The sequence below is a fragment of the Bos taurus genome, chromosome 8 (genome assembly GCF_002263795.3).
Source record: "Bos taurus isolate L1 Dominette 01449 registration number 42190680 breed Hereford chromosome 8, ARS-UCD2.0, whole genome shotgun sequence".
NCBI lineage: Eukaryota > Metazoa > Chordata > Mammalia > Artiodactyla > Bovidae > Bos > Bos taurus.
The window spans coordinates 59,445,821-59,462,899 of record NC_037335.1 but is presented as its reverse complement, the minus strand read 5'-3'; the positions used below and the strand labels follow the sequence as shown (position 1 = coordinate 59,462,899).

The window sequence follows — 17,079 nt, the reverse complement described above, 5'->3', positions numbered from 1 at the left end:
TTTACTGAGGCTTACCTGAGTTCCTCCCAGGTGGCACTAGTGGGTAAAGAACCCGCCCAGCAATGTAGGAAATACAAGAGACATGGGTTTGATCCCTGGGTAGGCAAGATCCCCCAGAGGAGGAAATGGCAACCCACTCCAGTATTCTTGCCTGGAGAATTCCATGGACAGAGGAGTCTGGTGGGCTACAGTCCATGGGGTCACAGAGAGTCATACACAAATGAAGCAACTTAGCCCACACACACATATTATGTTACCAGGTGTTGAGCCAGATGCTAGGAATACAAATTTTGGCCTTTAAGAATTTTGCATTCTTATCAAATAAATATATATAGATTATAACATATGATGGCTATATATATATAGGATACAATGGGAGCAGAGGAAAGACCTAAACTAGAGTTTCCAGAGGTGGAAACTCTTAAAGGACAATAACAGATAAATGGAGACAGAACAGTAAAAATCATTCCTCTAGGGGTAAAAGCTGGTAAACAGAGGAAAAAAAAGCCTCACTGCCCTACCTACAGCCACACAAAACCAAAAGATCTCTTCTTAAAGCTAACGGGGAGATAGCCATTGGGAGGATGAGCCTGAATAAGGTGTATTTCTGGAATATCTTCTGTTTATACACACCATCTCTCTCCAACCTCCCCAACTCAAAATAAGCCACATTTGGAGAACTGACAGAAAGCTGTGATTAAGAAGAGATTCAGAGACAAGTTTCTCACTTACAACACTGGGCGGCAGCAGTAGGCAATTGCTTCCTCTGGCTTTCTTCTTGACTAGAATACTAGAGGAAGAAAGGAGAAAAAAAACAAAACACAGTAAGAGGCCCAAGTAAAGAGGAAGCGGGGGAAAAAACATAGCTACCTATAAAAAGGTTTAGCATTTGACTGGAGTCAGATTTCTTATCAAACAGAAACAGATCATCCTGCTGTTGATTTTCCTGTGTGATCCTGACATACAGGCCAGACTATCAGATATGGCATTGGCCCAGTGTGACAAGCTAAACCAGGAGAGCAGAAAGTCGGCTCTGATCAAGGTCAGCTGGGCACCATTCTAGCTCTGCCAGGCAGTGGTGGAAGGCTTTAGTCTTAGAAGATTTAGAGGACTTAGAAAACTCAGATAAAGTATAGATTTCCCATCTGGGTGATGGAACTGAAAACCTCTCTGAGACTTGAGTTTTCTCCATCTTTAAAAAGAAAAAAAAAAGTGGTTCTTCCCTCACAAGATCCTGTGGGAAGTGAAATCACTTACGTAAGTATGCAATACAACATCTGGTATTTACTAGAGTCTCCTTCCCAGTTATACTCTAACCTCCCCAACACAACTCACCACTATCACCACCAAAAAAACAGACCACTGAAGCCATACAAAGAAAGTTCTGTAAAAGGAAGCCAAATTAAGTTCATGTATTGAAGATGGGCAAGATTTAGAAAGGCAAAACAAAAAAGCATAAACAAATTAACACAGATACAGAGAGTCTGGAAGGCAAAATGGGTTTGGTTCAAAGCCCATTGGAGGACTGGAAAAATATAGCAATTTGGTTCAGCAATTTATAAAGGTAAGTTGGAAATGTGAGTTTTCATCCTGACTCTGCCATTTATTAATAAACTGTAGATTCTGGGCAAGACAGAGCTTCTCGAACACTGAAGGCGTCATCCATTCAACAGATATTTCTTGAGTGCCTATTACGTCTAAGGCCTTGTTCCAGGCACTGGGGGAATAGAAATCACAGTAAGGAGTTTAGATGTTACTCTAGTCTGTTGAGAAGCTGTGTGAAGTTTTAAACACCAGAGGGATATGACTTGATTACGCTTTAAAATCATTTTGGCTGCTGTGAGAGAAGAACTGTAGGGAAATAAGACTAGTTATTGTAATTATTCAGATGAAAGTTGATTAGTGGCTTACACATGAATGTTAGTGGTGAAGGGCATGTAAAGTGATTGGATACAAAATACAAAACACTTTTCGTATATAAACATACTCTTCTATAAAAAGTACTTTACAAGCAACAAACTACAATACGAATACCAGAGGCAGACAATGCTATTACTACCTCCATTACAGTAAGGAGCAGAAGTCAAGCACAGTTCAAACAATATATATAGTATTAGTAAAACTGTCAATCATAAAAAAGTTCAAAACTTCCTAAAGGCCAAGCAACCCACTCCAAAGTAATAAAGGGACTTGATTATAATAACTAGTATAAATAACTAGTTTATATAAATTATATAAACTAGTATAAGTCAGTCGTGTCCGACTCTTTGCAACCCCATGGACTGTAGCCTATCAGGCTCCTCCGTCCATGGGATTTTCCAGGCAAGAGTGCTGGAGTGGATTGCCATTTCCTTCTCCAGGGGATCTTCCTGACCCAGGAATCGAGCCCGGGTCTCCTGAATTGCAGGCAGACGCTTTACCAACTGAGCCACCAGGGAAGCCCACTAGTATAAATAATAATGATTTTTACAGATAGTACACAGGCATAACAGTGAGGAAATCATAAAACTTTAAGCATTAAACTAGAAGAAGAATTCAGACTAAATAGATGAAGCAGATATTTCCAGAAGACATGTTTAATGAATCTCTTTATGGTCCAGCAGAAAACTAAAGACGACCTCAGTTAGTTCAGTTCAGTCGCTCAGTCATGTCCGACTCTTTGCGACCCCATGAATCACAGCACGCCAGGCCTCCCTGTCCATCACCATCTCCCGGAGTTCACTCAAACTCACGTCCATTGAGTCAGTGATGCCATCCACCCATCTCATCCTCTGTCGTCCCCTTTTCCTCCTGCCCCCAATCCCTCCCAGCATCAGAGTCTTTTCCAATGAGTCAACTCTTCACACGAGGTGGCCAAAGTACTGGAGTTTCAGCTTTAGCATCATTCCTTCCAAAGAACACCCAGGACTGATCTCCTTTAGGATGGACTGGTTGGATCTCCTTGCAGTCCAAGGGACTCTCAAGAGTCTTCTCCAACACTACAGTTAAAAAGCATCAATTCTTCAGCGCTCAGCTTTCATCACAGTCCAACTCTCGCATCCATACCTGACCACTGGAAAAACCATAGCCTTGACTAGACGGACCTTTGTTGGCAAAGAACACCTACAATCTAATTAATGATATTAAGAGATCTGAGGAAAAAAAAAACTATAGTATTTATCTTATAGAAAATGTAAGTATTATAAGTAAGGAAAATTAAAGGCCAATCTCATTTATGAAAATGGATGCAAAAATCCTAGATCACCAAACCAAATCATATGTTGGTTATTCATCATATATTCACATTTCCATGTGAATATGTATGTATATGTAAGAATGTTGACATATAAATAATGTATCATGACCAAAAGGACTTTAAAGGATAGTTCAATATCACCACATGAAGAGATTAAAGGAGAAAAACTATATGATCTACCAATGCAGAAAAAAATCTTGATTAAATCCCTTACTTTTTCATGATAAAATACCTTGGAAAATCAGAAGGAAAATAAGATTTTCTTTAATCTGATAAAGGGTATCCATCAAAATCTATAGCAAATATCATACTTCAAGACTCATGAAGCATTCTCTTCACAGTCAGGAAAAAGACAAGGCTTCCCCACTTTCTCTATTAAAAATTACACAAGATGTTTTACACAATGACATTTTTAAAATAAGAGGTCATCAAAAACAAGAAATGTCTGAAAAAATATCACAGTCAAGAGTAGGCTAAGGAGACATGACACTTAAATGTAATACAGTGCTCTGAATGGAATAATGGTACTGAAAAACAACATGAGAGAAAAATCTTAAAATTTTTTTCAAAAACTAAGGATTTTTAGTTAATAAAATATAAAATATTAACTTTTAGTTAATAATAACATACCAATAAGGGCCCACTAACAAAGCTAGTGGAGGTGATGGAATTCCAGTTGAGCTATTTCAAATCCTAAAAGATGATGCTGTGAAAATGCTGCACTCAGTATGTCAGCAAATTTGGAAAACTCAGGAGTGGCCACAGGACTGGAAAAGGTCAGTTTTCATTCCAATCCCAAAGAAAGGCAATGCCAAAGAATGCTCAAACTACCACACAATTGCACTCATCTCACATGCTAGTAAAGTAACGCTCAAAATTCTCCAAGCCAGGCTTCAGCAATACATGAACCGTGAACTTTCAGATGTTCAAGCTGGTTTTAGAAAAGGCAGATGAACCAGGTATCAAATTGCCAACATCCGCTGGATCATCGAAAAAGCTAGAGAGTTCCAGAAAAACATCTATTTCTGCTTTATTAACTATGCCAAAGCCTTTGACTGTGTGGATCACAATAAACTGTGGGAAATTCTGAAAGAGATGGGAATACCAGACCACCTGACCTGCCTCTTGAGAAACCTGTATGCAGGTCAGGAAGCAACAGTTAGAACTGGACATGGAACAACAGACTGGTTCCAAATAGGAAAAGAAGTACGTCAAGGCTGTATATTGTCACCCTGCTTATTTAACTTATATGCAGAGTACATCATGAGAAATGCTGAGCTGGAGGAAGCACAAGCTGGAATCAAGATTGCCGGGAGAAATATCAATAACCTCTGATATGTAGATGACACCACCCTTATGGCAGAAAGCAAAGAAGATCTAAAGAGCCTCTTGATGAAAGTGAAAGAGGAAAGTGAAAAAGTAGGCTTAAAGCTCAACATTCAGAAAACTAAGATCATGGCATCCAGTCCCATTACTTCATGGCAAACAGATGGGGAAATCATGGAAACAGTGGCTGACTTTACTTTTTTGGGCTCTGAAATCACTACAGATGGTGATTGCAGCCATGAAATTAAAAGACACTTACTCCTTGGAAGGAAAGTTATGACCAACCTAGATAGCATATTCAAAAGCAGAGACATTACTTTGCCAACAAAGGTCCGTCTAGTCAAGGCTATGGTTTTTCCAGTAGTCATGTATGGATGTGAGAGTTGGACTATAAAGAAAGCTGAGCGCTTAAGAATTGATGCTTTTGAACTGTGGTGTTGGAGAAGACTCTAGAAAGTCCCTTGGACTGCAAAGAGATCTAACCAGTCCATCCTAAAGGAGATCAGTCCTGAGTGGTCATTGGAAGGGCTGATGTTGAAGCTGAAACTCCAAAACTTTGGCCACCTGATGCAAAGAGCTGACTCATTTGAAAAGACCCTGATGCTGAGAAAGATTGAAGGCGGGAGGAGAAGGGGACAACAGACGATGAGATGGTTGGATGGCATCACCGACTTAGTGGACATGAGTTTGGGTAAACTGCGGGAGTTGGTGATGGACAGGGAGGCCTGGCATGCTGTGGCCCATTGGGTCGCAAAAAGTTTGACATGACTGAGTGACTGAACTGAACTGAATTGAATTGTAATAAATGTACCATACTAATGTAAGATGTTACTAATAAGGAAAACTAGAGGGAGAGGGAAGATAAAAGGTGATATGGAAACCTTCTGTACCAACTGCTTAATATTTTTGTAAATGTACAAGTGCTGTAAAAAATAAATTCTGCTAATAAAAATAAATGTGCAAAAAATTTCACTTAAAAAATAAGACATAAGGATGAGAAAGAAAAAAACTTACTATTCAAAAATACAAAAACTAAAACACCCAAAGGAATTTCTAAACTAGTAGAATAACGAGTTGGTAAATAAGATGAATGCTAAAAATAAAATTGAACAGCAGTGCCTTATATAGATAGCGATAAACTACTAGAAACTGTAATTTTTAAATATATCATTCACAATTACTAGGAATAAACCTAGCAAAAGAAGCATAAAACTTCATTGAGGGGCTTCCCTGGTGGCTCTGTGGTAAAGAATCTGCCTGACAATGCAGGAGACACTGATCTGGGAAGATCCCACAAGCCATAGAGGAACTAAGCCCTAGCATCCCAACTAGTGAGCCTGTGCTCAAGAGCCCAGGAGCTGCAACTTTTGAGCCCATTCACCTACAGCCTGTGCTCTGCAAGAGAAGCCACTGCAATAAGAAGCCCACACGCCACAACTAGAGAGTAGCCGCTTCTAAGCAATGAAGACCCAGAACAGACAAAAATAAATAAATAAATAATTTAAAAGAAAAGAACCCTGTATGGAGAAAATGGGTTTTTCTCCTACAGCATTTCTGATCTTCTGAAGCTTAACTATATTTATTACACTTCCTGCTTATTGTCCGTCTCCTCCTAGTTGATCGAAGAGGACACTGGTCTTTGTTTTAACTTCTGATGTATACGAAGCATGTACAATAGTGCCTGGTACACAGTGCTCAAAAAGTTATTTGGTGAACAAATGACTAAATTGGTGACAAATGTCACCAATAAACAGACAAATGTGACTTCTGGTTCAAGATGGCAGAATAGAAAAGACTTGTGCTCGTCTCCTCCTGCAAAAGCACCAAAATCCAACTAGTTGTTGAATAACCACGGAAAGGAGGCCACTGGAACCTACCAGAAAAAGATAGCCCACATTCAAAGACAAAGAAGAAGCTTCAGCAAGACAGAAGAAGGGGCACAATCATGATAAAATCAAATCCCATACCCATTTGGTGAGTGATCCACAAGCTGGAGAACAATAACACCAAAGAAGTTCTCCCACTGTTGTAAAGGTTTGGAACCCCATATCAGGCTCCCCAGCCTGGGGACCCAACAAAGGGACTGGGAATCCCCAGGGAATCTGACCTTGAAGGCCAGTGGGATTTGATCATAAGACTTCCACAGGACCGGGAAAACAGAAGCTCCAATCTTAAAGGGCACAAACAAAACCTTGAACACACCAAGACTCAGGGGAAAGGAGCAGTGACTCCATAGGAAACTGAACCAAAACTACCTGCTAGTGCTGGAGGGTCTCCTGTGGAGGAGTGGGTTGCCAGGGGCTCACCAAAGGATTGGGTAACTGGCAGCAGCTGTTTGGGAAGGTCCCCTTTGGCATAAACCCTCTTGAAGGTCACCATTAACCCAACCACAGAGTCCATAAACATGAGTGTGTTTGTGTGTTAGTTGCTCAGTCGTGCCCGACTCTTTGTGACCCCATGGACTGAAGCCCACCAGGCTCCTCTGTCCATGGGATTTTCCAGGCAAGGATACTGGAGTGGGTTGCCATTTCCTTCTCCAGGGGATCTTCCTGACCCAGGGATTGAACCTGGGTCTCCTGCACTGCAGGCAGATTCGTTACCATCTGAGCTATGAGGGAAACCCATAGACATGAGGGCTGAGGCCAAAAAATTAATAGGGAAGAAGAGCAACCCCACCCATCAGCAGATAATTAGATTAAAGCTTTATGGAGTAAGGACCTGCCCACCAGAGCAAGAACTAGTTTTTCCCACCACCAGTCTCTCCCATCAGGAAGCTTATAGATTAGCTTCCTCCATCAGAGGGTAGGCAGAAGGAAGAAGAACCACAATCAAACCATACCACAGAAAGTTAATCAGCATGAAAAAGCAGAAAGTTACGTCCCAGATGAAAGGACAAGATAAAACACCAGAAAACAACTAAATGAAGTGGAGATTGGCAACCTTCCAAAAAAAGAATTCAGAATAATGATAGTGAGTATGATTCAAGATCTTGGAAAAAGAATTGAGGCAAAGATTGAGAAGATGCAAGAAATGTTTACCAAAGACCTAGAAGAACTAAAGAATAAACAAGCAGAGATAAACAATACATTAAAAAAAAAAACAACAATACATTAGAAGGAATCCATAGCAGAATAACTGAGGCAGAAGCACGGACAAATGATCTGGAGGACAAAATGGTGGAAATCACTGCCACAGAACAGAATATAGAAAAAAAGAATGAAAAGAAATGAAGACAGACTAGGAGACCTCTGGGACAACATTTAATGCACCAGCATTCACATTATAGATGTCCCAGAAGGAGAAGAGAGAGAGAAAGGACCCGAGAAAATATTTGGAGAGAGATAATAGTTGAAAACTTCCCTAACATGGGAAAGGAAATAATCAACAAAGTCCAGGAAATATAGAGAGTCCCAGTCAGGATAAACCCAACGAGGAGCACACCAAGACACACAGTAATCAAACTGACAACAATTAAAGACAGAGATAAAATACTAAAAACAACAAGGGAAAAACAACAAATAACAAACAAGGGAATTCTCATCAGGCTATCAGCTGATCTCTCAACAGAAATTCTACAAGCCAGAAGGGAATGGCATGATATATTTAAAGTGATGAAAAGGAAGAAACTACAACCAAGAATACTCGAGCCAGCAAGACTCTCGTTCAGATTTGACAGAGAAATCAAAAGCTTTCCAGACAAGCAAGTTAATAAAATTCAGCACCACCAAACCAGCTTTACAACAAATGTTTTCTCTAGTCAGAAAACAAGAGAAGGAAAAGCCTTACCTACAGAAAACAAACCTCAAAACATTTTTTAAAAAACTAAGAAAACTGTAATAGGATCATACACATCAATAATTACCTTAAATGTAAATGGATTAAATGCACTAACCAAAAGACACAGACAGGCTGAGCAGAAGAAAACATGCACATGTTTGCACTTCCACTTACCACATCACTCTGCTTGACCCCCCAAATTGTATGTAATTATCTTACATTGTTAGGTTAATCATGTTTCCATTATGGCTTGCAACTGTAATTATCTTTTTTTTCTGGCTATTGATTGTTAAAACTGAAAATATCTTTTACTATTGTGATTATGTAACTTAATACCAATGGGATTATGTAACTATGTAACTTTGGAAAAAGAATTTATGGAGAATGATGTTGGGGGTGGGGGAAGGGTTGGTTATTTTCAAAGTGGAACATTGAGATGAAGGAAAGCGTTCCTTAGTTCACACGTGAAAGCAGAGGGACCCAGAACATCCAGTGATGTGGAAGGGTCAGAACTGATCCGACAGTGGACTCCAGTCTTCTTTCAGGCGTCTCCCTCTTACGCTTACTGCGTCATGCCTGACTCCTGTTGCAACAGGGTCTCCCGGTTGGAATCAGTGACACAGGTGACAGGCTGGCGTTTTTCAGCCTTCCAGTTGATAAACTATTTATCTGATGGATTCCTGCGGGACCCATACTGAGCCTGAACTGAAAGTATCCACTTGGACCATCTGTTCTCTCTGTACACTGAAAATCAAACCTCTTCCCCTCGCCCTAGTCGGTTCTTACTCTGTCTGACCTTCAGATGCCCACGCTGGCCTTCTAAAGCAGTGCCATGGCACTTGAAAGACCTGCCACATCTCACTCTAAAGGGTTTGAACTGCCAATTCTTGTCATTTTCTAAAGAACCATTTCAAAGTGAAATTGTTATATTGTCTGTCCTGCGTGTGTCAGAGTTGGGTTTTTGTGGAGGTGCAGAGCAGGCAACACCGTAAGTTGCTCTGAGATCCTTGTTCCGAAGTACATTCTTGGTTATCTGTACTTCTGTAGCTGGTGTACCCACTTAATACCATTGTACCATGATTGGTCAACAGAAAAATTATAGAATTCTATATCACTAAAATAACTGCTTAACACAAAAATCTGTAATCACTTCTTAAATTTCATATGCATATCAGCATTATCTTAGAATTTTATGAAAAATACAAATGTCTAGGTACTGCTTTTTTTTTTTTTTTTTTTGGCCAGAGCTCCAGATATGTTTCTAATGAGCAGCCATGTTTAAAAACAATGGACTTAATGAGGATCTTTTACTTTTACCTAGTTTGTTTCACATTTTCTATTTTATATTCAGTGCTTCCATTTCATTTAGTTTATTTTCTCCAATTTCTCCATCTCTTCACTTTTTTTTTGATGTTCTTTCTCAAGCCTTTATCAAGCATAGTAGAAAAGCTTTTGTATACATATATGTAATATGTATAATATATATATTTTAGAAAACATGAATTTTTGCCTAAGTAAAAAATGTATGACATTTTGATTCCACTTGTAGGAATAGAATGCTAGATTTCTAATTAAAAAAAATAAACATGCAACAAGCAACAAAAGTTTACTGTATAGCACAGGAACTATAATCAGTATCTTATAATAACTTATAATGGAAAACAATTTCAAAAATATGTGTGTATGTATAACTGAATCACACACAAACAGAAAGAATTCTACTTTTTGAAATTTTGTAATGTTTATCTTTTTGACAGTTTTTCTAAATGTCCTATGGACATCTAATAACAACCTATGAGATACAAAATTTTAAATGTATTTTTGTAGGATATGGTTAATATAAATTAATTAAATATAAATCTATTATATTTAAATTATTAATGGCATCATTCAAGATGCTCCTATTCTTATTTTTTCTGCACTTGATAAAATATTCTCAGAGAAATGTAAATATGTCTTACTATGATTATATATTTTTTCTTTTCTATTTCTTCTGATTTTTGCTTTATGTATGTTTCTTTGTTGTTAAGGTGTCTAATGGTTTATGATGTCTATCTTCTTTGTGAATTGTGCCTTTTATCATTAAAAATATTCACCTTTGTTCTACTTAAAATAGATAAATATATATTTTTTAAAAGTTAAGACAGAGAAATGCAAATTTAAATGATAAAGCTCTAAACCCATTAGATTAGCAAAAATTTTAAATCTGACAATAACAAGTGTTAGTAAAAATATAGAGAAGCGGGAAAACTAGAATATAAATTGGCACAATTACTTTAGCAAACAATTTAGCAACATCTAATAATGTTGCATAGAGCACATGCCACAACAGAGCTATTCTATTTCCAGGTGTATACCCAGAGACTGTCCCTCACATAAGCATAGAGAAACAGGCTCAGAGATGTTTACTGAAGCATGCATTTATAATATTGAAAACCTAATTTTCCATGAGTAGAAAAAGTAATAAACAGTGACACATTTAAGCTCAAGTAGTAGATGCCAAGGCCAGTCTTGACCCAAGAGGCTGCTGTGTATGGGAACTGTTGCACACCACAGGGGGAAAAATATAAGATTCAACATTGTGTTTTTAAAGTGATTTTTCAGTGAGTTTGACCAAATTTTGATAATCACTGAATCTTGGAGATAAGTGTACAGGTTTCATTTTACTAGTCCTTTAACTTTTATATTTTTGTTTAAAACTTTTTCATGATAAATATACAAAAAAGAAAAGAAGAAGCTTCCACTAATCAAAGATGAGACAAGTTTAGTATCAAAAAGATCAAAGACTGAAATGGGTTGAAACACAACATATAAAAATTCATAAATTGATAATGATATGCCATTAGAAAAAGGAAAACAATGCACAGGTCATCTTGAGAAGCTGCTTATGCAACAGCTCATTAATTTGAAAACTGCTAAAGGGAATGTTTTTCTTACACAGACTTTATTTCAAGTGAACCAAGTAGCAGGTGAGAGAAAGTTCTGTTATATAGACAAATCATAGCTAGTAAATGTTGAAGAGGTAATATAATTAGAAAAACATCACTGTGCAACCCTAATAAAATAATCATTATTATTTGTTGCTAAAACCATTAGGTAAAAGGCTGGTGGGATCACTTTATAACAGATGAAATAGACTGACACCAAGTGGAATCCACTGAGGCAAGACACAATCTGCCTTCAAAACAAACCAAAAACAACGTCAGTCTAAATCTCCATCTAATCCTCAAACTACCAGATACAGTTTTTCAGTTTAAAAAAATAAGAGGGATAGAGAAACATGGTAAATAAGATCTCGGGGACATAATCAGTCAAATCCAGAATGTGTGGAATTCTATAAAACAAATGAGAGAAGAGGAAACCAATTCTAGAATAAAAATGGTTTAAGAAACATAATAACCAAATACATACAATTTGCCTGGATCCTGAACTGAATATATCTACTGTGAATATATCTAATGGAAAACTGAACTCAGACTAGTAAGAAATTATGGTTAAATTCAATGTGTTAAAAGCACTGCAATTATTTTTTAAGTTAAAGATGTATACTGCCACACTTAGGTATTTGTGGGTGAGAGAAGATGATGTCTGGGATCTATTTTAAAATACTCCATCAAAAGAGGGAAGAGTTATTTCTATATATTTTGCATGTTCAAAACTTTTGATAATAAAAACAGCCTTTAAACAAACTAACAATCACAATGAGACACCACTTTTAATCACTAGAAGGGCTGTTCAAAAAGACAGATAAATGTTGGCAAAGATATGAAGAAATTAGTCCCCTTATAAAGCCCTGGTGGGAATGTAAACTGGTATAGCTACTTTGTAAAACAATCTGGATGTTTCTAAAACTGTTAACTATAAGTTACCATCTTTTCCAGAAATTCTTTTCCCAGGTATGTCCAAACAAAAACTTACACCTGAATGTTCACAGAAGCATTATCCATATTAATAGAAAGATGGAACTGACAAATGGATAAATAAAACATAGTAGTGCATAGCCATAGAGGGGAACACTATTTGGCAATGGAAGAGAACAGAGTACTGTTAAATGCCACAAGATAGAAGAAACTTTGAAAATATGTCAAGTAAAGGAAGACAGGCACAAAGGACCATATATCGTATAATTCCATTTATATGAATATCTATTATAAGCCAATGTACACAGACAGAAAGTAGATTAGCGGTTACCCAGGTCTGAGAAGGATACTCCCAGGATTAGAGTATAATAGCTAAGGGCACAGGGCTTCTTACAGGGCAATGAAAATGCTCTAAAATTGTGATAAATGTACAACTCCGAATATACTAAAAGCTATTAAATGTGGGAGCTATATGCTATGTGAACTGTATCTCAATAAAAACTGGAAAAAAAAACAGGGAGGCCTAGGAACAGATGAAGAAAATAAACTCAGTGAGTGCCATATGTTAGAATAGAAACAGAAAGCAAAAAACTCAAGAGTTGAAACTATAGACCAAGAACCATCATTTCTAGAACTTGGAAAATTCTACAATTGTATATGCTACATTTTGGGGTTTCTTTGTTTTGTTTTGTTTTAACCCCTTCATCTGATTCTACATAAAGTAAAGCCTGTAAAATAAAAAATGCAATGCATGTCTTTACTAGGGAAACAAAGATCAAAGTTTGAAAAACTGTATAGCACTCCACAGGCAGGGTTTGGGAAAAGAGAAATACAAAGGGTAAGGTGAATACAAGGATAGAGTGGATTTTGGCATTTACAAGGGGAGAAGGCAGACTGAAGCTTTCAATGAAGAAAAGTTAGGGTGCTGGCTTGGATATGAGAAAAGTTATGCAGCTTTAATAACAGAAAGCCTACTAAGGATTTAGATAAGGTAAGGAAAAACCCTGAAAAGAGTAGTTCATACTTGTCCCACTTCTTCATCTTTGAGTTAACTCATTGTGAGTTGAATTGTGTCCTTCAAAAAGGTATGTTGTGGGGACGTCCCTGGTGGTCCAGTGGCTAAGACTCCACACTCCCAGCAGGGCCCTGAGTTCGATCCCTGGTCAGGGAACTAGATCCCACATGTAGCAACTAAGACTTGGCACAATCAAATAAATATTTTTAAAAAAGAAAGAAAGATACGTTGTGAACTCCTAAGCCTCAGTACTTACAAATGCAACCTTATTTGGAAATAGATTCCCTGCAGATGTAATCGAGTTAATCCAATGACTGGTATCCCCCAAAAATGAAAGGAAATTTGAATATAGACACAAAAAGAGAGAACATTTTGTGAGGCCAGGCAGACAACACAGGAAGGCATGTAAAAATGGAGACAGAGACTGAAATAATGTGTCTGACAAGCAAAGGAACAGCAAAGGCTGCTGGGAAGCACCAGAAACTAGAAGAGAAGCATGGAACAGCTTCTTCCCAAAGCCTCCAGAAGAAATTGATCCCACCAACACTGATGTCAGAATTTCAGCCTCCAGAACTGCATGAGAGAATATATTTCTGTCATTGTAAGTCACCCAGTATGTGTTACTTTGTTTTGGCAGCCCTGGGAAACCAACATACTCATCAAATCACTTCACACTGTCAAGAATTTCTGCCTTAAAACTCTTTTTCTTTGTTCTGAAAACCTTTTCTGGTTCTCCAGAGGAGGCATGGCATCTCACTCCAGTACTCTTGCCTGGAAAATCCCTTGGATAGAGGAGCCTGGTGGGCCGTGGTCCATAGAGTCGCAAAGTGTCAGACTACTGAAGTGACTTAGCACGCACTCTCTTTTAGGCAGCTCTTCCTCAGACTTCTTTGTTTCTCAAGATTCTATCTTTGATGTTTCCCAAAGTTTTGTCTCTATTCTTCAATACTCTTTCTACCTACTTTACCTGAGTCTGTGCTTCTATTCTTATGACTTCAACTGCTACAAATATGTTAATAAATCCAAATTCTATGCCTGACCTCATCCAACCTTGAGCTTCAGATTCTGTCAGGAGGTTGCTTACCAGTCATTTCCACAAAAATATACCCTCGCACTCCAAATTCTAAAGGAAATCAACCCTGAATATTCATTGGAAGGACTGGTGCTGAAGCTGAAGTGCCAATACTTTGGCCACCTGATGTGAAGAACTGACTCATTGGAAAAGACCCTGATGCTGGTAAAGATTGAAGGCAGGAGGAGAAGGGGGCAACAGAGGATGAGATAGTTGCATGGCATCACTGACTCAATGGACATGAGTTTGAGCAGGCTCCGGGAGATGAAGGACAGGGAAGCCTGGCATACTACAATGCATGGGGTCTCAGAGTTGGAATTGACTTAGAGACTCAACAACAACAACTCCAAATTCTACCTCTGTCTAATCAGACAAATGCTCTAATAGCCCAGCATGTCCTAAGTAAAAAACTTACCTTTTCCCTCTACTACCACCAACAAAAACATTCCCCATTCCTAATGGCCCAGACTGAGCTGACTGTGTTCTATTCTGTGCACCAACCTCATCTCTGGAAATAAGTTAGGAACTAAGCAATGCAGTAGTCTAAACAACAGCACATAAATAAGGATACATATCCAAAAATCTAGGAATGAGGTGGAAAAAAGCCTTCTGCCCATCTCTGTTGCAAGAAGACAGATTCCCTAGTATAAAGTTGCTCCCCAACAGTCTAAAGTCAGACTAGTGCCAATTCAGCCACTTCTGGGGGGCAGTAGGAAGAAAAGAAAAAATGGATAGATCTTTCCAATAACAGGCAATCTTCTAGCTACCTTTTTTTCTTTAATACAGTTTAAATTCTTTCATTCTTTAGCATGTTCCTGAATCACTCCCTTAAAGTGTCCTATACAGACACTCTTCACGTTGTAAGTTTCCCTGGTGGCTCAGCTGGTAAAGAATCCATCTGTAATGCAGGAGACTCTGGTTTGATTGCTAGGTCGGGAAGATGCCCTAGAGAAGGGAAAGGCTACCCACTCCAGTATTCTTGGGCTTCCCTGGTGGCTCAGCTGGTAAAGAATCTGCCTGCAATGCAGGAGACCCTGGTTCGATTGCTGGGTCAGGAAGATACGCTGGAGAAGGGATAGGCTACCCACTCTGGTATTCTGGCCTGGAGAATTCTGTGGACTGTAGAGTCCATGGGGTCACAAAGAGTCGGACACGACTGAGCGACTTCCACTTTCACATTGTAAAAACAGGTCCTACCTCATTGTCAGGTCCCAAGGCATTCATTTGCTCCAATCTGTAGGTCCAATATCTAGCTTCCTCTTCTGGGATATCTATCACAAAAAAAGAAGAAGCCACATTACTAGGTTAATAATTTAATCACATAATTAAGATAATACTTAATTAAATGATCTAAGTTAGAAGGGTGGTAGTGATGGACTAATTTTACATGTTCTTGCCATGAACATTATCTTGAATCTTTACAAAAACTAAAATAATATATCATTATTCCCATCGGATCAGAAGACTTAAAATCATTCAGATGTCAATAAGTCCCAGAGCAATTATAGATTCAACATAGTCGCTACTAAAAATCCCAGTTTTTTGGCAGAAATATAAATGTTCATAGCAACATTATTCACAATAGTTAAAATGTGGAAGCAACCCAAGTATCCATCAATGAAAGGATAAGCAAAATGTGATATACACAGACTAGGAAATATTATTCAGTCTTAAAAAGGAAGGAAATTCTGATATATGCTACAACATAGGTAAACCTTGAGGATACTAGGCTAAGTGAAATAAACCAGTTATACACAAAAAAGCCAAATGCTGTATGAGTCCACTTATACAAGGTACTTAGAGTAGTCAAAATCAGAGACAGAAAGAAGAATGGCAGTTGCCAGGAGCTAGGGGCAGAGGAGAATGGGGAGGTATTGTTTAATGGGTAGAGAGGCTCTAGTTTTGCAAGATGAAAAGAGCTATGGCTATGAATAGTGGTGACAGCTGCACAACGTTATGAATGTATTCACACGGCTGAACTGTATATTTTAAATGGCTGAGGTACTTAATTTTATGTTATGTGTATTCTACCACAACAAAAGAAGAGCAAATAAAAATGAAATACATAGCCTTTTTCTATATATTTAAGATTGAATATAACAACTTCCAAAAAATGAAACATCTTTTAAAAAACATCAAATATCCATATATTCAGCACAAAAGAGAAACCAGTCTGAGACAAAATATGGATCAGGTCAGCTTTGGTGACATTTAAACAGGTACACTTTCTAGCAGTCCACAAGAAGGAATCAAATACAGCCCTTTCTCCTTTGTCCTTCCTAGGCAAAATTTCACCTCCTTCCCCTCAAACTACTTACTCTTCAGCAATTGGTGACACTATTTCAAAGTCTTACAATAAAACCTTCGAGTAATTTACTACCTAATTTGTTCAGCACTCCCCATCCATAAAATAGTGTACTCTGCATGTGTTAAAAGGAAGTGAGAGGGGAGGCAGAGCTGCTGTGCTGCAGGTTCTGATGTAGAACAATGTAGAACAATGTTCTGATGTAGAACAATTCACCAAGATACATACACTGTTAAGTAGAAAACAGCAAAGGACAGCGGATGTGTTAGAATATGTACTATGTGTGTTTTCAAAAGGAGATGGGATTTAAATATATGCTTATAGATTCAAAGACTGAGCCTGGAAAGATCCACAAGTATTAACTGTGGTAGCCTATAACGAAGAAAGGTAACTGATTTGTGAGGGAGATCTAATTTTTACTGGGTAGTTTTTAAACCATGGTGCATGTATTACTGCCTCACTGCTCAAAATAGTTTTAAGAAGAAAAAA

General features: G+C 38.1%; 1 protein-coding gene across 4 annotated transcripts in view; it reads right to left on the bottom strand.

Annotated features, from left to right (window-relative positions):
* The window catches only part of UNC13B (unc-13 homolog B), a 212,729-nt gene that overhangs the window by 136,851 nt on the left and 58,799 nt on the right, over positions 1-17,079 (bottom strand). For all 4 annotated transcript variants that reach the window (NM_001193239.3, XM_024995783.2, XM_059889128.1 and 1 more), the window contains exons 6-7: positions 15,483-15,556; positions 733-790 (exon numbers count right to left, since the gene is read on the bottom strand). In NM_001193239.3, coding sequence (NP_001180168.2) covers positions 733-790; positions 15,483-15,556 — 132 coding nt within the window. The remainder of the gene's footprint in view (positions 1-732; positions 791-15,482; positions 15,557-17,079) is intronic.